General features: G+C 39.7%; 1 protein-coding gene across 3 annotated transcripts in view; it reads right to left on the minus strand.

Annotated features, from left to right (window-relative positions):
• The window catches only part of LOC124302586 (homeobox protein dve-1), a 78,723-nt gene that overhangs the window by 22,808 nt on the left and 32,188 nt on the right, over positions 1-23,727 (minus strand). For all 3 annotated transcript variants that reach the window (XM_046758893.1, XM_046758895.1, XM_046758894.1), the window contains one exon: positions 18,419-18,677. In XM_046758893.1, coding sequence (XP_046614849.1) covers positions 18,419-18,677 — 259 coding nt within the window. The remainder of the gene's footprint in view (positions 1-18,418; positions 18,678-23,727) is intronic.

Genomic DNA, 23,727 nt, shown 5'->3' on the forward strand with positions numbered 1-23,727 from the left:
AAAGAAAAAAAGTCGACAAAAGATAGCAAATTATGTATGAATTGAGAAAATTAAACCCGCGATACCCAAATTGCAACACTGGACATAGTATGTTCAATTAATCACAATCTGAACACCGTATTGTGGATCATTTATATTGTGTACTACATAGACGGAGTGTTAATTTTGCCAATGTATCAGGGTTACAATATTATATTCTCGCAAAATGAGTTCAAACGAAGAAAAATACGGTCCACTTCATCCATTGCCTCATTATTTGAAATATCTCTCAAATATTATTTTTAAGGGAATGAAGTTCACCAAGTTATTAAAAAGTCACATTTGTAACGAACATTTTAACTCTCGACTGAAATTCAGAACATTGTACAAGAAAGTAAGATACAAAAATTCCAAATAATTTTGCAATTATTCGTTCGCATTTAGGTTTGTAACTTGAACCTTTTCAATATTCAGGACATGTATTTTCGTTTACCCACCGCTGTAGAGAAATCATAAGCTTAGCCGCAAAAAGTGCCGCCACCCGAATTACTAACTGCAAATTATACAAACACGACGTACTTACGAACGCGACGAACAGATGCGAAACGGTAATGAAAAAATGTCACGAACCCGAACAAATAATAATAAAAAAAAAAAAAGAAACTGAAACTCGAAGAAAACTGCAAAAAAATCAATTCATAAAAAAAAAGAAAAGAAAAAAAAATCTCTCGAAAATGAAATAACCGGGATATGCAAATCAGGGAATAGATATGGAAAAAATGGTCGTATATAAATTGCTCAACGCGTTGCGGAGCTGCGGAGGGAGAAACACCACGATCGACTATAGATTCGTTCGCCTAGTTTTAGGCGATAGGAACGTGCAGTGCAGCAGCATCAACTATACGCTTATTAACACAGGGAAAACCGGCACACCGATCGAGTTAATACCCACGCACACAGTTCCAACGCCGCGAGGATTATCCCCCGGGATATTTTTGATCGTGCAATAATCCCTAATACGATTTACACAGTTCGTTCAGGCAGGGCCGCCGCTTCGCTGATCGCGTTGAAAGTTCAAATGTTTTCCCCGCGTCCGGTTCGTCCGCACTCTGTGTATCCACTAACTCGCAATTCCTGCCGACGACGCAGTCGTTCACCCGCGGATTCTGGTCTGGTATCAACTGTGAATGAAGATTTTTCTCGCTCGATAGGGAAAGGAAAAAAGCTTTATCCTACACCCGTGTGTGTGTATTTTGTACCTATGCAGGGATGAGTCCTTTAATTCTTCACCTCAGACAAATCCTGAGTCGAAATTTTCATATGACATAAATTATACATACCTACGGATTGAGAATTTTTTTAAATTCCACAAGTTCAGGATTTTCAGTTTTTTTTTTTTTATAGAATTTCCTACTTTGAGACGAGATTGGACTCTTGTGCATTCGAATATTTATTGCGATCTACTTACGGAAAAATCTGCTTACGAAAAAGTTTTGTGAAAAAGTTTAATCTACGTAGTACCTACGTTAAATCTGTTTTTTTAATAGGGTTTTGAAGATTTGAAGATTCACTCGGTAAGCATTTTCCCATCTTGGGATTATCTTGGAATTATTTCGATTGAAAGATCGAAACTTTTCGGTAAAGTTTATCCTATCGAAACATCATTGTCAGAAAAATGAAATGAAATACAAATACTCGATCGTATGAACTATTAAAAAATTTCAATTAGAATTGTTCAAAGGCATTACGTAACTCGGCGGAAATCCCACAGTCATATACCCCATTCTGCAAATAACATTTTTTCAGGAACTTACACGTAGCGAAAAAATCTGTTGACTTTACCAGATATGGCAAGACGAATCTTGTTATAGACTCGAAGAAAAGTCATTTGATTCAACGGAAAACTCCGTTGAAAAGAGAAAGTGCAGATATCAAAAATCAACCCCAAAACAGATACGATGTTCAGAAAAAATTCTAGCAATTCTTCACGTGACAAGTGCATATGTTCGAGGCATTTTTTTCTCCAACCGATACTCAAATGTTGATAAAAAAAAAAAAAAAAACTTGTTGAATCGTGAGGTTTGATTCCACGCGCAAAGCGACGCAAGTCACACACGCGTCAAGATTTTCATCTCCATCATCGGCCGGTGGGAATTCGGAGATCGATGTTAAATAAGCACGCTTAGACGTTTCATTGGTTCCGACCTTCTCTGATCGAAGGGGCCATTCGCCTCGGTCGGAATTAAGAGCAACATAGTGTCGAAGACCGGGAGCAAAGTAGGCAATGCGACTTGGACGGGAGAGAGAGTTGGAAGCCAGAGATAAAGATAATCAAAGACCCTTCTTCTGCAGCTCAAGATTAAGACCGTTTCGCTGTGACCCGTAGAGATAACTGCGATCTTCGTCATTCTCTCCTCTTATACGTTACATTATACACACATACATCGAACTTGCCGCCCATCCTCGGCTGCATCGCCTGTAAGCAATGAAATGTAGAGGTACGCGTATGCCTCTACAGGGTGATCCGTTTCGCGTGTTTTATTCAATGCGAACGCGTTGTTGACACGACTCGCGAAGCTGGGGGGATGTTTTTCAGATTCCACTTTGATCCGTGTGGCCGTTTCAAATTCGCCAAACCATTTTATTCCGAGGATTCGTCGCCGCAATCTTTTCACCGGCCTTCGTTTGTCGTATATGTTGGAAAAAGTTTTGGCGGAAATCAGGACGATTCAAGGATCACCGGATCTCGTCATTTTTAACTACAATATTTGGATCGATTTTGGAAATGAACGAAATTTCTGTCGTTGTTTTAATTTGTTTTTTTTTTTCTGCATAGTTCAACCGTTCCGGATCTTGAATATCAGATTAGAAAGATTACTTCGAATTAGATTATTAAGGTGTAAAAGAGATGTCGTAAACAGAGAACGGACTCTGATGAACGATTAACCTCGAATTGATTAAGAAAACACAAAAGTTGGATTGTTTATTTTCTGCCAAAAGACAGACATAACAAACAAACTTGTTTTCTTGCACGAAATTTAATAGTTATTTAATTTATTAATTTCAAGTTTAACCAGTTTTAAACAAAATGTGGAATACTAAATTTAAATATATGAGCAAAATTACTCAGACACTCGTTTAAGGTATCAGTTATTGGTGAAAAAGGTGTATCCGTTTAAAACTATACCCCTCTAAATTGTCATTCCTTGTCAAAATCGTCTATCTCTGTATTTATTCATGCAAGTTTTCTTAACATTCCGACTTAGCTTTTATCTTTACATTATGCATCTCATCAGCGGACGGTGTTGATAGCACGACGATGTATCCGTTGCAACTTGACGAACTCCGATCGGAGGTTTCGGTGATCCATGGAACGATTTTCATCGTATGCGTAGATCATCGATTTCCACTATCGATCTACTGCGAGGATCTTCGTTACTAACGATATTTCCCGAGATTTATATTAAATAGTTGGGCACATTGCCCACAGTTTTACAGCACATTTAATTCAGAAAATATTCGGCACCTCGTGCTCCGTTGACGACTTGTCTGACAATGAGAAAGAGTCGCAAAGAGACCGGCTTTCCAAAACGACAGGTGTGATTGTGTCGAATTATACACAGTTCTTGTTTTGAGATTCTGTAAGATCAAGGGATTAAATTTTGTGAGGAATAATGTCGACGTGACGGAATTCGTACCTCATCTACAGGGAACTCGATCGAAAAATCGTAAAACAAGGATGTTAGAACGCAAGTCTGGCTTCAATCGGACAGCGGCAGATCTGATTGGCGTAACAGATCGGACCTGATAAGTGAATGCAATTGAAGCTTTTCGGGAAGAGAGGTTTAGATTTTTTCGACTATCTTAGCATTCGTCGCGACGGCTGCAAGCAAGCAAACAAGCAAAGCAAGGGTCGACGACTAGTAGGCATTTAATCCGTGGCATGAAAATCAATAGTCTTCCCCTTGAAATCACCCTTCGCATCTCCTTGGTACGAGTCCTATCTCACCCCAGTTAAATAAATCCAGGATCAAAGGATGAGTACTTTTTTTTATATATAATATATATATATATATGTATATATATATATATATGTAACATTCCCCCCCTCCTCGCCTTCCTATACTTACACAGAGAAAAGTAAGAAGAGAGAAGAAAAAAAAAAAATATGTATTAAACTTCCCGACCCCAGCTATAGTCGCGGATTACCGTTAAGATCGTAAATTATGAATTTCGAATTCCGGCTGGGAAATTTTTAAGACGCGGCTAAGCAGGAAGATAGAGATTTGAGCCTGCAGCAGCTCGAGCTTAGAGTATTATAAGATCGGCTTTTATTATTATATTATATAGGTACATATATCTATACATACACACAGTTTTTTTTTTTCTCCATCCTACTCTTTCCTTTCTTATCTTATGGCTTTTAATCTCGGATTACTTTCGTTACCGTAGAACCGCTTTGAGGATTAGAGATCAAGTTGAGGTCATGATATTCTTTTGCGCAACACGATATATCCCTCTTCCCCTGCAGATGTATCCTTCGTCTCACTTTGCCGTGATCAATTCGTCCCACAACGCCGGGTCGCAGCGATGCGAACCTGTCGCGGGAATCGTTTGAAAGGCAAGAATATCGGTGGACCGTTTCGATCATCCTAAAAAAATTCGGCCAAACGCGGAGGATTTTTCGAATTCGAAACCGAACGACAAGGTTGGAACGATCAAGGACGGTGGTGATCGGCCGGATTTCCCCCACCATTCTTAGCCTCGATCCTTCGCCGTTCAACCAACTTCTAAGGATAAGCGAATCCTTAAGACAACAGGATAGTATGAAACTCACGCGCAAAATCGGATAGAGGTGCTGCTGTACGGTCTCTTTTCCTCCAGGACGATACTAAGCCGAGATTTGGGCAGGGTTAAAGGGGTTTTTCTTATCAGGATAATATGCCGTCGAGAGCTCGTCGTACAGACCGAGTCCTGCGACGCAGCCTGGACTTCACGTCACCTTACGTTGGGTTAGGTTAGTTTCATCCAGGACAACAAAGAGGACGTTTTGGATTACCAATAGCTGAGCTCTCCTTACTAGGAGCCCATGAAAGAACATCGTTCCCACATACTTGCACGAATATTATTCTATTCGACTTGGTCAATTTTAGGTCTGATCTTGAAATATTGATCTTCACGAACTAGAACGTACTTTATACTGTCCATAAGTGAATAGATTTTTGTTACTAGCGAATGCCGATCAATACCTTTCTTTTTTACTAAACGTCAATTCGTAAAGATTCACAATTCTGAGGATCCAGTTTATACTTGACACTGGTTTTAAAAAGCTAACGAATCGTACCTACTTTTTGCGTTTTCTTCTGAAGTAATTACAAAATAATTTCAATCTCACGATCAACTTGAACAATTAGCAAAATTAATCGGTCACAATCAGGTACATTATTTATAAAAGTGTGAAAATAGTCTACGTTGACTATCGTACAATGGATATCATTCGGTTACATTATTATCCCGATAAAGAATTAATTCTCCGACGTAAGCGAGAGGGAATAATCCTTGTACTAAACCGAGGAAGATCCTCACCCTCGTTTTGTTTTCCTGATATGTTGTCTAACCCTTTGGGCGATTGTTAAAATTCCAAGCTGCAGCACCAAACGCAGAAATAAATCGAGTTGCGCATAACACAGAGGCTAGGTTAATTCTCATCGACATTATCAAGAGCAGTAAAAATAGTCCCTATAAAAGTCGAATTGCACCCGTCCTACGCGACATTTGCGCCGCTAGGTGGATTTGGATTTAGCCAAGAATCAACAGGGATTTTCGTACCAGGAGCATAGGCGCGTAGGAGATGCCTCCGAGGTGCACTTTCGGTTTGATACCTCGGCCAAGGAGCGAGTCTTCAAGGATACACGGGGTGTACAGTCAGGTTGAAAAGGTGTAGAAACGAATACTCGATGAAACAGAACTTTGAATCGTGTCACTAAAGCTAATCTGGTTACATTCGACCGTAAGAATGTTAAAACACTTCTTTGAAATGAAGAAATCTCATTGTTATACTATTTTTTCATCAAAACATTCCATTCTGCTTGTCTGATTCTAAAGATCGCTATCTGATTTCGTTCGTAAACGAATTCTCTACAAATCTGAAAAATCAGACATCGGATAACGATGAAGTATCTTTTATTAACGCATTAATTGATTTACTATTTATCACTTATGATGATTTTACTCATCATATTTTTTGATCAACCGAGAAGCCAAATAAAAGATATTACTTCGACGATTTATAGAAAATTCACTTACGCTCGAAATGAACCCTAATTTATTAAATTTGTTTAAACAATGCGACTTTTTCATTACAGAAATTATCAATTACCGTGACTTCTTCAATGGTATTGTAGCTGAAATATACAATATTGTAAAAAATCTTCTGTTTCAAGGAAATATCGTTTCAACTAAACTCAACTCGACGAACGTCGGCAGTTTCACTTTCAAACATTTGTCATGCGGTATTTTCGTCTTTACAGCTCTTCGACCGGACTGTACCCTTGTCACATCCTTAAGGAGCGTTCGGCCACGGGGGATATTCAGGAGTCGCGAAGATCCTGGCAGGTCGTTCCTCCTGATATCCTGATGCGGAACCGAGAGCCGAGTCCAAGCTCATCCCCTCTTGGCGACGGCTCGCGTGTCGAATTCGTCGTAGCGTCGTTGACTTCGCGCCCGGAATTCGTCCCGTGGGGTTGTGGGTAAGGCTGCTTCGTGACCTCTTCCTCCTAGGAGAACAGCGCCGTGAAGAGCCGTGTCGGGGCTCCGGGACATTGACACCCCAATCCGTAAGGGTGCGCGGTTAACTGTTTTCGATACTCACCCTGGAGGGTTGCCCAAACTGAACTTGTTTACGGGTCAACTAGGAGAGCATGCCGCTTTGACGCGGACTTGACGACGCGTGCAGGAAATTCGATTTATAGTGGAATTTAGTCTCGCCTACGCGTGTCTACGATTTAGGGTGGCGACGAATTTTTATTCGAAAACAATATCCTAATTTTTTCACATTTTTATCTCAACTCTAACGCGTTTTGAACACATTCTCATCGACAGTATGAGATTGCATGGTATGATGATGTGAATTTTTTCTCAGACAGTAGCACTAATGCTCAATAAAACCTCGCGGTTACAGATTTTTTTCAACATTGTTAATCTTACGATAAAATATATGCTGAGAATGTGTCCGAAACACGTGTATTTTAAATGGGGAAATCAATCCTCTTACAGGCACGGGTTAGAGTTGAGATAAAACCCTGAAGAAATTGGATGAATTGTTTTTGAATTATTTAAAGTTGACGTGCGGGGCGGCCCGGAAAAAAATCGTCAGCACCCTAAATGAGGACTTCCGTGTTCTTATTCCCGGTAGAAACGAATTCATACTGTAAGAAATATATTATGCGGTGTGGACTTCTGTCAACTATAATTCATTGTCAATGTGGCACTGATTGATCTCAATATTGGTTGGAACTTGTTATGAGAAAAAACGAGTACTACAAAACATGCTTTCGATTAAGGTTAGTGAACAGTTGAACGATTATAGATCTTATATTTGATCAAATCTTTTGTTAATTAAGGTTGAAGCCGTAGTACCAAACGCCATGAAATGCAACCAGAGTTGGTTAATCGTGTGATTTTACTCTGGACTTGGCATAATTAAGACTTGTCAATTCTTCGTTTACATTCGAATGCACTGCAACATTTGGTATTCGGGCTTAATATATGCAACGAACAACGTGATTATCGATATCTACAAGCGTCATGTATACAATTACACGTACATATTTCGGATAGTTCCGCAAGTCACTCCGAAATTTAAATTAACTCGACATATATATCACAATTAAGCATTATTTTTACATATTTTTCCTGAAAACACAAACGCGCTTCGTTGTAGGATATTCGTTTATTTTTCCCCGTCTGCCATTCCTCGAGTTAAATCATTAGCTCGACAGATTGCACCTACTTTGCTTGTTATACGGCAAGAGCATTGTATTTCACTTCCTGTTGAACATTAATTTGTGATAAATTCCCGAGCATTCCACCGCTGTAACTTATCGTGGGCTTTTCTGCTCTATAAAATTATTATCTACCCATGTAAGATTAGCGAGGAGGCGAAAAATTAGTATGAGATCAAAAAAAAAAACGTTTACAATTGTTTAAAATATTTACAAGCTACTCGGACAACGGTGGGATCAGCTTTGGAGATGCCGAAAAATTTGATTTTGTATAAAATGACATGCAGTTCCTTTGTATAATCTGACAAATCAATGAGGTAGCTTAATAGAAATTTCTTTTTTCTATGCGTTTTCTATGAATATGCATAAAAACCTTTTCAGGTTTGACAATAATTCGGCGACAGGTGTGAAATTAGCAAGACAATTTTTCATCTCTAAAAATAATCCTAGTGTTTACTAGACACGGTTATAATCCATAAACCCATGCATCGACAAATATTTCTAGTCGTCGATAGCACAATAATATTTTGATTTTCTATCATAACCGAGAAACGACAGTTCCGAGTAAAAAAAGGAAAATGAGTTTCGTAGCTGTAACTGCAGAAAACTTAGCATCTACAGCTATGATCATAGTATTTAAACAGTTGTACCCGTAAAATTTTCTAATATAAACAACAACGAATGAAATTCATTCGTCCCATTGCACCCCGGAATAAGAAACGAACCAAAAAAAAAGCCAGACAAACAAAAAGAGGTGATTTTTGTCCCCGTACGATTTTCATGCGTAAACAACTAACAGGGCACCATGCCCGGCAAAACGTCCTGCAGGATCGGGTCGGGCGCCCCCCCCGTTTCGCAGGACTCGCGGGACGCGGCGTTGCGTAAGGGCTGCGTGAGCCCGAGGACGAGTCGCCGTTCGCCTCCTGTTTTCCTGCTCCCGGGGGTCCTACGGAAGCCCTTATTTGGGTCACCGGGCACCTGCGGTCGGACCGTTTCCCCACTCCGCAACTCCGTTCACTCGCACCGGCTTTCTGCTGCCCTTGCCTCGAAAATAAGCCGACAGCCACGGAACAAAGGATCTCATTTGCATATCTCCTGGCGTTAATCGCTCGCCGCGAAGAGCTCCGACCGATCCGGACGACCGACGCCAGGACCTGTTCTCCTGGTACAACAGACGTCTGGTAGGCCTACAAATTTACGATCGATCAGACACCGCCCCCGCCTCGAAACGCCTGCACACCTCGCACGCAACGTTCGAACCTCACGACCCTGGGGATATATGCGACGGCTGTGTTAAGGGCAAGCGACTGTCCTTCTTTATCGACCGAAACGGCTCATTCCCATTTTTCGTTGTCGTTGATAAATTTGTGTACTTAATGTGCTCGAATTTCGGTAGGGGAATGCTTTTTCATCGTGGAATTCGAGAGAATTCTTTAATATTCATTATTCGTAATTGCAGGTAGTCCTCTTTTATCGATGAATACGTTGATTCTTATTTTTCATTATCATTAATAAAGTAATGAATACATATTAAACCTTTGTAATATTCATTCATGTATTTCACTGGAATTTTTCGACGAAAAAATCAATGTCATTGGATATTTGAACAAATTTCATCCGTCACTTCTTTAATGATGTAATAAAAGAAAAAAGTATCAGATTCTTTGGTCGATAAAAATGGGCCGTTACATGCCCTTAAGTTTGACAAAAGAAAAACCGGAAGTTTCATCGTCCGAAATTTGCTCGATCACCGTCTTTAGGTTATTTTTGGAAAAAAATGTATGATAGATTACAGGCGCAAGAGAACGCTAACAAAATACCCGGAGAGCTGATTCAAATTAGTAACCTAGTTAACCTTTCCGCTGCACACCGAGGTGAAAATTGCCCCACGGCATAAAATCGTAAATTTGATATGAAAAACATTCAAAATAATCTGACTTGATTCAAGAGGAATAATGAAACATCGTAAAAATCGTTAATTCATTCTTTTTTCAAACATTGAACGTCACTCAAATAAATGCCTTTCTTTCATCGCGCAGTATCTCCACAAATTTTTTCCTAAATATCCGTGCTTGAAAGTTACTCAGTCAAAAATATTTCAGCTCAAAATATTGAAAATTCAGTGAGTTATGATACGTTCAGTAGAATGAATTCTTTGCAAAAAGACAATAATTTTCATTTCAGTTCATATAAGGACACAAAAGGCAATGAATTAAAAAACAACCAGAAGTTTAACTAACAATAAGAAAAAAGGAAAAGAAAGAAAAAAGTTTGCAGGAAGATTTGTTGCAGATAAGGTTCTATTGTTTTCTTTGACTGACGTATTTGCCCCTTTGTCGTTACTAATGGGATGTATCTTTCCTTAAAGTTCATATGGTCCCATCTCGCAAAGTGAATATGTATAAAAGAGTGTTTTTGCCCGTTGACTCCATTCTCATAACAAGTAAAGCTAATTTGAGCCGTTTTGTTTCTGCAACAGCATGGCCAATTTTTTCAAAACTCAACGGTAACGTAATTTGGCTTTATGTGCGCAATAATCGGTTGCTGTGACAATTATCCGTTGCCCTATAATATCTTTCTCTCAATCATAGAACTGCCCGTTCCCTCCTTTTTCTCCTCCCCTTTCTTTCCGAATGAACTTACCCTCGGGAATTTCTCGAAGACATGCGCCCCTCTGAAACAGAGCATTGCTAAAGAAGAATGAACGGGTCGAAGACCCTCGGAGATGACAGACTTGATTGAGCTGCAAAGCTTTACTCGTAAAAACGTCACCGAACCGAGTAAACCTGAATAGGACATAACGTAACGGTCGTAGAAATATTTTGTAAAAATTTTCCAAAGGCAAAAAAGGGTAGAAGTTGACCCTTGCCCACCAGGAGCGCAAGACGGGGTTTCCACTCCTTGCCAAAAGGGGATGATCGAAATCCGACGTATCCCGGGGGACTCTTCCCGCTCCTGAAGGGCTTGCGATCCTGATCGTTCTATCCGCTGCACATCCCGAGTCTTATCCGAAGGATAACTTCTCGAACTAAGCTATCCGAAGTCCCCAGGACTCTTCGCGGGATCAAGGATCTCTCGAGCTCCGTTCGGGTCCTGCTTCCCTGGCCCAAACTACTATGGGAAATCCCCCGGAAGGTGCCGGGAGTGAATGATCCCCATCTCCCGAGTGGCTGAAATCAGTCGAATCCCGCAGCCGGAGCTGAACCTTCTGATGCCAAGGTTGATCCGGTTGCCGCAAGGACCTTCACGCCAAATTCTAGAACGGAGAGTAAAACCCTCGAGGATGTCGTCGTCCTTCCGCCGATCCCGCGGCCTGTAGACCCTACGCACAATTAGCGTCTCGAGTTCGCTAATCCTCCCGATTAGTTACGGGAGTCAATTTCTATCCCGTATCGCTTTTGGTTGATGGCGTACGTGAATTCTCACCTAACAGCGGCAAGCCTTGAACGACCTTTTATCGTAAATTCGTTCTCTCACCTCTTTCGATCGTTGCACGAAAATAGAGCCGAACATTTCCCTGTCGCAGACTTTCAGCTCGCCTGTTTCTTTCCTTCCGTTATTTACCTGAAATTCCGATCGTTCCATTGTTATCGAAAATTGAAACCCATATTGCTAATATTGTTCCGGTGTTAATTTCTGAGAAAAAGAATTATGAAATTGTGAAATTATATGACCAAGTATCGTAATGATCAATTTTTTAATTATTAAAGTTTATTCGATTAATCCTTGCGAAAGAAATGTCATGGAATTTTTTTTTTTTTCTCCAGTTCTAAATATCGGTATTATACGTATGTATACACGAGATATTCACGAGTTTTAGTGCAACGATTTTTTAATATACCGCAAATTATACGCGATGTAGACCTAATTCGAGAGCAACATGGATGTGTAAGAACAAGGTGATTGATGGTTGGATTCGAACTGACGGTGACGCTGTGGAAGTTATATGGTGGAATCAAGTCCCAGAAACAGGATGCCCGTTTCCTCGTCAAATCGAGGTCACGCCGGTGGACTAATGAAACACTTTTTATCAAATGGGACGTTGATTTCTGAGCAGCTAACGAACGAACGATTCAAACTGAATAGATACAACGAAGGAAACCCAACTGCTTTCAAGTTCTAAAAAAATTGATAAAGTGGCGGTTGATTTTTGAACGTCAACGAAGCATGGATTACTCTATTTTGATTACAGTTTCAATTAGTCCGAAAAGGACTAATAACCGATACAACGTTTTCTTTATTAAACAACTAAATTTTGACGATTATACACAATTTGAAGTAAATTTCATTATTTTACCGCAAATCTTCTGGCCCGAATTTTACTTCGTCAAACTGCGTGCTGAAAAATTCAAGGCGTCTTCCCGAATTTACAGATTTCACCGATCCAAAATTGATTGGTTTTCGCGTCGATTTTACAATTACGGTAAATAATAAATCATCAACTTTCAATTCCAATTCCAATGTCAAGTTTTTTCAAATATTTTCACACTACCATGCATAATTGAAGATCCGTAAATGATCCCCACAATGAATATTTCTAAAGGTGAGAAGCTTCTTATCATTTACCGGAACAAAAACATGTGCACGCTTCTAAAACATCAGTAATTGTTCAACCCTCAAATTTGGATCAATTCAAAACGTTTATATGTTCAATTCCAAACGTACATTTAAATTAGAAACATCGCTAAATTTTCAATACCGTGTTCAATTCATAATCACATATCCATAACGTAATCGTACGAAATTTCTCCATACCGTATCATCAATTTCCCATCAAACGTACTGAAAACCGTCAAATGACGAATCATTGTCAAAAGAATCAAATCTCTTGGGAACAAATGAACCCTAACGCACCCTAAAGTTATACCCATATTAAACGGAAATTGTATCTCTATACTTGACGAATCTTGCAACCAATTACCTATACAACAAGTATGCTCTTCCCGCCTCATCCCGAAACGCCTCAATCATACGGGATGTGAGGGGTGGTCCAGCGATCTCAAAGATCGATGTTTTCCGAACCGTGTGTATCATATGTACATACATACATAATATACACATATACAGGTATACATATATAGCTATCGTATACCGGTGCCCGTCTACCTCGAAAACCGGGGTGAGATCTAGGGCTTACCGGGATGAGCCGCTTAGCCTCTAAACCTTGTGTGCGCTGCCACGCTGGTCCTGGTGCCTCTTTGTGAGTGTGTTTCCTCCCCACCCCCCCCCCCCTCTCATTCCCCCCTCATCCCGGCAACCCTCCGTCTACTCTCGCAAACGCCGAGATACACGGCCAGGCTGACCAGCCTCCGCGGATTATCCGATCTCCGTACTCGTGGGATTATCTCGACGAGGCACGAGAGAGGGGGGGAGAGAGAGGGGGAGAGAGAGAGAGAGAGAGAGAGAGAGAGAGCGAGATATGAGAGAGAGAGAGAGAGACCGAATCCGTAAACGCGGCGGAGAACCTTCCTCACACTCGCGCCCCGTGTATATGGGATTTTAAGGGTGGTAGGATTTTGGGGGTGGGGGGATGGATGGATGCACGTGTGTGCGTCGGGTCGGCGTTTTATAGTTGCGGGACACGCCGCGAGGCGGCGCTGTGTACGGCCGACGGATTAATCCGGGATTATTGCCGTCGTGTGCGGGGAGCCTTCGCGCTCAAATCCAACGCACACAACGTAGATAATCCTAACCCCGCCGAGTCTCTCTCGCCCGGCTAACGCTGCGCCACCCACCCCTTCGATATATTAACATGTGTGCGTTTTCAGGCCGAGCAATGCCGGATCTGTGTGCGCACGGTACAACGTAACCTGACATAACCTAACGTAATACGCGGACGGTTCGCGCGGTTTTATACGTATTATGTATGGGGAATTCGAAATGCGATTTCGAATCATCTGCAACGTTAAGAATTTCTGATTCTGATTTTAATTTCGGTATAACGTATTGCCTTTATTGATCGAAGTTTGGAAATATGTATGGAATTATTTACTTCAGTTTGTAAGACTCGATTTATTGTTATAGAATATAGTTTATTCGGGATGCTTCGATGAATCGGATATGAAAAAAAAATAAAAAATTCTAGATAAAATCGTAAAGTTTATTTCGAAATAGTCTTAAGCAATTTTTTCTGCAACTTTATGTGATGTTGAATTTTCAAAAATTCCAATACTTTCCTGATAAATGTCTTCTCATCTGATAAAAATCTAATTCATAGACTTTCAACCCAATTGAGATAGTTGCCATTTTCTGCAACGTCGATAAATTTTTTGCATTTTTCGTGGAATTTACTGTAATTTTTTACAATCTTTTATAAGCATATCGAAAATTCGAACTTTACCAAATATATGTGAGCGGATATATCTGAGAGTACTATCAGAAACTGATCGGGAATGGAGATCGTCCGACGTTGTGGAAGCCGCATGGAATTCCCCATACAATGTATGCTCCTGTGCCGCTCCGCGATACACTCGAAACTCGGAAAGTTCCTCGAATAAATCTTTCTGAATACCCTTTTCAATCAGATTGCCGATACACGTCACAGATGCTTTGTCCATACGAATGATTTTTTTCATCGTTAGAATTTGTGAGCTATGTCGTACGAATCTTCTGCTTGCAATGAACATGCTAAACGAATTCAAATTTGACAAACAAATTTTACTTTGATTACCTGATTTCTCATGATTTATTAATATTACAAAAAGATTTCCGTAATCTTAAATGATTTCTCACGACCACCAATGATCATCTTGATGATTAGTAATGCAGAATATTATTTTAATATTACTGATTTCGAAGATTGCGAAATGACTTCGAATGAATCGTCGCTTCGATAAAACACCTCTTGGGTTGTGCAAATGTCTCGTTGTCCACATCGATACGTTGATAAACCTGTTTTTACAATTTTTCTAACGGTATCCGAGGATGTTTGAATTACAGTCGGTTTTTTACCCACAATGGAAATAACTTAAACATAATATTGCAACTTTTGTGTATGTTTCTCTTGTACCGTAGAAAGAAAAATACAGTCATTATCGTTCTTGTGCGAAAACTTGTTGCAATTACTTTGAAATTTACCGATAATATTTTTTAATCGTTTATCTGTTTCTTTTTAATACACTCTCGAGAAGTTAACGAATCGCAAGCTAGATAGTTCCCAATGATTAAGTCCATCAATTTTTTCAATCCTGAAGCATCTGCAGAAAAATATGATACAACCTACACTCACTCTTATTCCGGTCGACGCTCTGCTATATTCGGTCTTGGTTCGCTATGTTTCGGAATGAAAGTGCAATGTATCGATTCTATCATCCCAGCTTTTGTTCCGGACTGTGCGGTCAGATGGTCGTTGGGGTAGGTTGAGGTTGCAAATCGCGACTAATTCAAGAATGTTATGCTTCTGGGAAAGTAACCAACAGGAAGTTAAAAATGTCAATTTCCGATTAACGACATAACGTGTTCGTGAAAAAAAAACCGATGTTCACTTTGAATTAGATTTTGTGGGGTTTAAAGAATTTGAATGCCACAAAAGTTTAACGCATACTCAATCATCAATTACGATTACTACACACGGTCCTTGAATATATTCGTATTACATCGTAACCGAAAAATACAGCCGAGAACAGATCTTGATTCGAGTGAAGAATGTTTTCCAAAAGATTCGGGTTTCATCTCACAGTTAGCAGGTAAAGTGCAAACAGACGGTACGAGTAGTCACCGCGAATGGTGCTGAGAGCAGGTAAAAGTCAAACAGCTAGACGAATTTTTTCCTGTTTGAAGATCTCTCGTAACGCGCGGCGAGTCGTCCCTAACCCGTAGTTCCTAATAATCCCTCAGGATTCCCTAAATAGCTTAAAACCGCTTTCACACGCCCCTGCAGTCCGCGCCACTAGACAGTCTGTGTACAGATTGAATATCCGTTGCACCGAGTTAATCATCCGTGAAAGTTACAGCCCGTTTCAAACACACATTTATTATTGACAAATGCGCAGCACGAAGGGTCGTAGAAAATTCAAACCCCTCCCGTTTAATTCCATTACACGGTGTACGCAGCTACGAAAACAGACTAATTCATCGCTGAATCCTTCTTCTCTTTGAAACTCTGACGCAGGAGGTAGAAGAAAAAGTGGGTACCTTGAGATTTGGACGAAAAGTCTGCGGAGCTCAAAGGATGATCGGACAAATTAACGGCCCTTAGTTTTCGGAGTCACGAAACGGAGGTGAAAATTTCACACGGGGTGATTTCCAATGGCTTAGAAGAAAGTTTCCAGCGAGCATCGCGTCGATCGGCGTTTGTGTGCATTGCCCTTCGTGCCCCGAACGAAGACGTCGACTGACAATGAGGGCGGAATCCTTTTCCAAACCCCCAAAAATCCGAGAGAGCGTCTCTTCTCCCCTGGTCCCTCGGTCTCGCCCCTCCTCCGAAGGACCCGCGAGGACGAGTCGCGATACGTTAAACGTGGATTTGTGAACGGTCCTGGTGATCGACGTGCGTGTGACCCGGACTCCTGGTGTGAGTCTGCATCCGAGCAACCGGGACTCGGGATGTATTCTAACCCTCGGGAACTAATCCGGATTAAATCGAAATCCGTGCCGTACGGCGACCTGCTGCAAACGTGTGTATCGCAGCCGCTTCTGTATTGCTGGTAAGTGACCCCAAGGTGGAAGGACCCGAATCTCAACTCGTTACCCGACGATCACTTTTTGTACCACGTCGCGTTTTTCACGTCCCGCACATCGGCGTGATGGACGAAATGTTTTACCGCGTTACTAAAAGACTATGTAAGTAACTTTTGCGTTCAAATCAAGGGAACATTCGCTTGAAGATGTCAGGAACTTAATAGTTGAGGAAGTCAGATCGTGAGTTAAGGGAAATTAGATGACAGAATATTGTAGGAGATAACGAAAAGTCGATCGAAAATATTAAAAATCAATGGAAATTACATGATAGCGATGAAGAAATCTCGCAGCAAACGTTGGAAATCATGGAAATCATAGAAATCGTTGCAACTCGATTTCCATTGATTTTTATCTTGTCACGTGCTTCGTTGATTTCAAGTTCACCGCGTGATTTCTATTCATTCCCCATCATCTACCAACGTCTTAGGTGATTTCCGGTGATACGTTTTCAAGTTTCCATTATTCTATCTAATCCAGAAATCATAGGAAATCAAAGGTATCATTGGATACCAATGAAACTAGCTTGCTCCACTGAAAATCAACGAGAACCGGATGATAAGGTATAAATCGATAGAAATCAATGTTAATCAATTTAAATAATCATTCGCCCCTCGGTTTAGATTGTTTTTCGACACTGCGTAAATCATACATCGGCGAAACTGATAAAAATCGGTGTTTGCTCGGCCTGTGGTTAAGTCAACGCACATTGTGGTTTGGAAGTCACGGAATATGCGTGGAATGTTCTCAGCGTGTGGTCCAAATCCATTCAAGTTTGGAAGTAGCAGCACTTAAGAACAGTTGCGACTAAATACTGCTGCTGGCACCGAACATCAACGGGGAATTAACTTTTCGTTTTCAAGTATTGCATATACAATTATTTGAGAATGCTGAGGTTTACTTTTGATGTATCACCGACGGAACTTGCAGATCATCAGAGTATGTAGTTTTTTTTATCCTGGTACTGCAGGTATGCCGATCTCGGAACGGCGGATACATTTTTAATTCTTTTTTTATTCAACCTTACGAACTTGCGCCATGGATGCAAAGAGAAAAACCTGCTGTACCAAAGCAAAAGTATAAACTGTAAAGGAATTTCATTATGCAAATGGTAGACGGCACAAGGGGTTGACGAGATAATGGTACTTTGTCGAAAACAAGTTGGAGTCTCCTCCTCTTCCTTCTCTCCTCGATCTGAGAAACCCCCAGAGGTGAAAATTTTTCGCAAATGCAATGCTGCGAAAGATCTGTTAATGTACGCAGCGCAAAATTACTAGTAATCGATACAATTCAGAATTCATAATACAGGAAGTCTTGTTTTCACTCCAAATGGTTCGATTATGTTCACTTAAAAAACGGTTAACTTAACGATCGAAATACGGACATATGCACGATGACTTTTTTAAATCCAACAGTCAAGCGAGTCTTATTGAATAAATTCTTTGTTTCTCGTACAAATAGATGGCTGATATTTTTTACGTTGAAATTATAACGATTTGATAAATAGTATATCGCACCAATCCACGGATCAGATTGAGATATTTGAATACCTATTTCTAGAATATCTCAAATTCTCAAATTTGTAGATTCAAGGAACACGATCTTTAAAATTAATGGCAATCATCAGAGACGAACGAAACACGCGTGAATTTCGCTACATTATTAAAAAGCGCCGAAACACCAATTAAAACCTGATGTAAATAAAATCCCTTCGATAATTCCAATTTCATTGATAACAATCATCATCATCCTCGACTTACCGGTAGCGCTTTTGCTGAGATCGAAACCCTCCTGCTTCGGACTGGCATTGACTTCCGGTTTGGGATGCTGGCTGTGGGCCGAGAACGGAGTCTGCGGCGTGCTCAGGGGTGTTTGGGACTGGTGAGCAATCGAGGGCTGAGGTATGTTGTGTGGCTGAGACTGACGGGACTGATGGGACTGCGGGCTCTTCGGCAATGACGAAACGCTGCAGGGTCTCGACGGAGGCGAAGCTTTGTGCGTCAACGCTAACGCCTGGCTCTGGAACAAGAAGAAGCAGAAGAAAAATAATACCTATGTATATGTAAATATATATACATATATACGTACATATAGATATATACATGTATGCATGCAGATGCACACAGACGCGCATTAACGCGAAGAAAAGAGAGATCAAAATTGTACACGTGCAAATAATTCCTGAGCGGTGCGATACAATGTATAAAATTATATCCCACAGGTCCGATCACGGCAAGAGAAGATGAAGAAGAAGAAGAAGAAATAAAAAAAAAAAAAAAAAACGAAAAAACCTACCGAAATGTGCAAGACGTCGATAATTCCATAGAAATGTAAATGTATTTAATGACGACTGACAGGTTCTCAAGCTGAAATTGGCTCCGCTGATTTCGCTCTCGTGTACAATGCATACAATGTAGGTATAGCATCGTGTGGAAACACTTATGGTTCCTTGGCGGTGAGACCGATCATTTCGAACACGCCATATTCTGCCCGAGTATATACTTGGGAGGGAAAAAAAGAAATACATACGTGTATATATATATTTACGGTATAAAATAAGGAGAATACGAATGAAAACGATGGTTACGGGTTTAACAAAAACCGGTAAGGCGGGAGGGTCTCTCGTGATACTTTTGTTACCCCTACATGCACTCGATATTAAACTCGAGGAAACCGCAAGAACGCTCATGAGAAAAGATTTAAGGCCGGTTGTGTAGGTACGTACTTGTAATATGTACCAACCGATTTCTGCAATCCGAAATACGCGCTTATACATACTCGTTATTACAATGTTACAGTATGTTAATTGGGAGTTGACACCGTTTGAACTCAGTTCGAAACAGTCGAATACATCGGTGTAAGAATAAAACAAACCTGTGATGTTCGGGATTTGTTAATTCATACTTTTCCTTCTTATTGTATTTTCTTAAAATTCTGTGAAATTTTTCTTTAATTTAAATCAGAACATATTAACGACAACAAAGTATTTGATTGGGATGAGAAATCGACTTGGTTGAATGTGTAAAATATTCTTTGAAATAATTCTTGTAGTCCCGAAAAAAGCAGATACTTTGCATTATGTGAAATCAAACAAAACTTCGATTAGTCTAAAACACATTTTGCGCTTCGGATCGAACGAAGGATTAAAAACAATATTTTGTAGCAATAAGTGACAACTTTTTCCTAAGAATAGGTACGATACCAGATTTTTTCAATTCGCAAAATTTCGCGATTCATTTGACGAGTCGAAAGAAATTCCTGAGGAAAATTTTCTGCCTGAATAATAAATTTTCAGTGAACGAAGATACCGCCTATTTCGATAGAAATCGATTCGAGTTACAGATTTCTGAATTCTTTATCCAACTCAAATCGCCGACACAGAGTCGTATCGAATAACAGATTCATAGCCGAAGGGCGCGAGTCTTAAGTAAGACTGTTTTGTACCGTTCTTACCGTCGAACGAATTCACCTTAATTTCTTAACCCTGGTTAATGAGTCGCTCATTAACAACTGTCACCTGTACAGCGGTAATCGCATCGTCACAGTCCACTGTTATTTTGGATTTGGCGCCAGTTCAACGGTATCACGTATCTGTATAATTATGATTATACTCAATATCGAATGCTAATTCGATTTCTCAACATAGTGCCTACACAACGAGATTGTCTCATTGTCTAAAATTTTGGTAAGCGGAATTTGCTGCTGTAGAATAAAAACAGAATAAACTGTGTACATCAGTTATCATCTATATGCATTATCATAAACAAACTATGACAAAACTGTAAAGAATAATTACAATGGTTTTCGTAACCCGATCTTCTGAAAAATAAGTGCTCTCCAATTTATATTTCAAATTGTAGCAGAGAAATTTTACTGCACTATAATACTGTAAAAAACGAAATGTGTAAAAAAAAATTTCACGTACAAATATTTTTTCAGCTGTATTATTGTATAGCTAGATTATTATATGATGAATTTTAGTCTTATATCCGTGATAGAAAATGGTAATTTTATCAGATTAATTTGAATAACCTGAAATAGTTTCGTAAGTCGAATTCTCAGATTTCTTGAAAAAAAATTTTCGGTCACGGACCAATAAAAAAATCTCGCTGCGAATTTTATCGACACATATTTTAATGTTAAGCAAAATTTTCATATCCTTGGGTTTGAATTTAATAAATTCTTGATAATCTCGCGATTTTCACTCTCCGGAAATGACCGAAAATTGATATGCTTTTATATAGTTGAGCGATGAAAGTTTGAAGGAATCGTGATTATCGGGAAAGGCGATCAATTTCTCATAAATTCGAATTTCCAAATTCGTCCAAGCAAAATCGTTTAAGTCAACTTTTGCCGAGAAGATTCGCCCCTTACATTAAATGGATAGTCTTGAAATCATTTGGTCCAATCAGGGAGCAGCGGCCACTCGCGAATTAATATGCTTGTTCGGCGACTCAGGCCAAAATTGAATGGCGGTTCGAATTTTATGACGAAGATCGAATAACTAATCACGACACGAGTAAAATAATTTTCATATAATACGTACGATACAAGTATAAAGAAATCTTCCTATCACAGGTATTTTATATTATAAATGTAGCTGTTGAAAAAATATTTTTTTTTTCATTAATCAGTTTGACGGAATGGTCGCGTTACAGAGGATGTGAATTAAATATGCAGAGATGGCAATGAGAAGAGAGAATATCGCGGCTTTTCTCCGCCTCGTCTCTCGGTGTCCGAATCGCTCGATGATCTAATAGTCACTTGTCAGCATCTACGATGAAATCTGAACACGTGCTCAATTCAGTATTGTAACGGTGTTGCTAAGGCATAGATTTGTGTAGTATGAGTTAACTTTAACACTAACGGCTAAGCCGTCCGCGGTGTTAACAGGGGTCAACTAGCTCCAGAATGCGACAATCTTCCATCCACAGAAGTGCGAATGCATCTTCTGAATGAATTTCGTCTCTGATTGAGATAAAGATAGAGGTGGATGAAAAAATGGTCATCATTCGCAAAAAATCGTAAAAATTTAGAGACAAATTTCTAATTCTGTGAAAAATGTGGTTACAACCGAGAGAAAGGATTAACGTTGAAACAACAATCGCACGGAATTTTCACGAATCGTATCGCATTTTCTTCAAAATCCAAACGTATTTAAAACCATTATTGTAACGATACCCATTTTTACTACAATCTTATAGTAACTAAGCATGGAATGAAATCTGCTTCAGCGTTGTTGAAACTTTGAAAAAACAGACTTCGTTCTCTCTCTCTCTCTATCTCTCTATCTCTGTGTCCCTCAATATTGGGAAACGCGTATGATAGGAGAATGTGATTTTTGTCCTTCGCCGTTCAATTCGCGGCTGTCACTCTTTATTCTTTGAATAATATATTCCATTGCCGTAATTGTAACGAGAAAGTACAGAAGCACTCGCCAACTTGCGTCAAGCCAGATCGAATTTCAATATCGCACCAGGACTTTTATCCGCCGTGTTATGCGTATATGTATATATCTAAGCAACTTTTTTTCCATCTATCGATTTTAGAGACCAGCAGTGCACTTGACACCGACGACCTTTCGCCAATTGGCCAAAATCCGAATGAATACGTACCTACTTAATGTTATACGTCAGGCTAGTCACTGCACGATTACAATTAATAATCATCGACCTCAATCTAACTTTTTTCGACGTTTTTTCCCAATTTACATTTCCTTGGTGATTTTTCTTAGCCCCGAAACGATGTCGATCGAAAAAAAGATACGATATTTATCGAGAAAATGTTTCATTTTTCACATAATATGTCATTCTTATAACATATATTATCAATGTTCGTTTTAGGATGTATTAATCTAATTCCGGTAAGTTCTCCTGTACCCATGATATTTTTTTTCAGATATAAATTTATATCGCCGATGTAATTTGAATTTTTCCAACCGGACGCTGATCATTGTCATTGATAACCGAAATCCCAGTATAATCAACGTTGAGAGACTCGAATCGACTTTCGTTCCGTACTCTCTAATTCATACATACGCTCAACGTGTCACGAGCAAAGGTATTAATTACGGAAACTCGGCATATCTTCGTGCAGTATTTTTCATCCGGTTTGAAAAAGATGTCAGGTTTACACAGGTGTTTTGGAGTATCGACAAAGCGAAATGCATATAACGCTTACGTGCAGCACAAATGGATTTAAATACCCGTTGATTGCTTTGTCACGGCAACTTCATCAGTGGCTACGCAAAAACCTTAAGCGAGCTGATTTTCCTTATCACGTTTCCGTGGAAGGGTTCTATCGAATTTAAGAACCGTGAACGATTTGAAAATTATTTAAAATAATACCGATTTACGCAAAACTTTCACCGATGCAGTGAGCGAAAGATCTCGTGATAGTCATTTTCTCACTTTTCCATTTTCATCGTGACAAAGAGACTGTAAAGCATAAGTTTCGAAAATTGCCCACTTTTTGATGCGTTGTCGAGACGGATATAACGCGTCTGGAACGATTGGGAAATTGAGTATTCGCCAGCCATGTGCCATGCAATAATCCTGAAAATAAAATTGATCAATACCGTACGGTCTTTCAATTTTCACGTATATTTCGATGTAAAATTTGCTATGCGTTTTTTCATTACTTTGCTTTACAGATATGTGAAAAGTGTTTCGTCATTTCTTTCTACATTTTTCGTGATAAAAACTTGAAAACAGCAAAATAATATCGATGATTTAGGTGAAATTGGGACCACAAACCAAGTCTGAGTAAAGCACGTGGACACACGAAGCATGTTCTCATCGCAACTATTTCAGCTTTATATAATCTCATCTCAGTTAATACAAGTGATTCCGACTTCATCGATATCTTAGCTTCCAAATGCGAGACTTTATCTTTCAACGTGCGTCTTTGACGAGAACATTAAATTCATTCGCGTTGGGATTGTAGAATTTGTCACAAGTGTACAGATCCCGGAACATTTTCCGGAACATGGAATTTAGTGAAATATTTAGAAATCGCAGGCTCTTTATTTACCAGGCACCGAAGTGAATTTCTAGTTGTCGTTACTATG

The sequence above is a fragment of the Neodiprion virginianus genome, chromosome 4 (genome assembly GCF_021901495.1).
Source record: "Neodiprion virginianus isolate iyNeoVirg1 chromosome 4, iyNeoVirg1.1, whole genome shotgun sequence".
Lineage (NCBI taxonomy): Eukaryota > Metazoa > Arthropoda > Insecta > Hymenoptera > Diprionidae > Neodiprion > Neodiprion virginianus.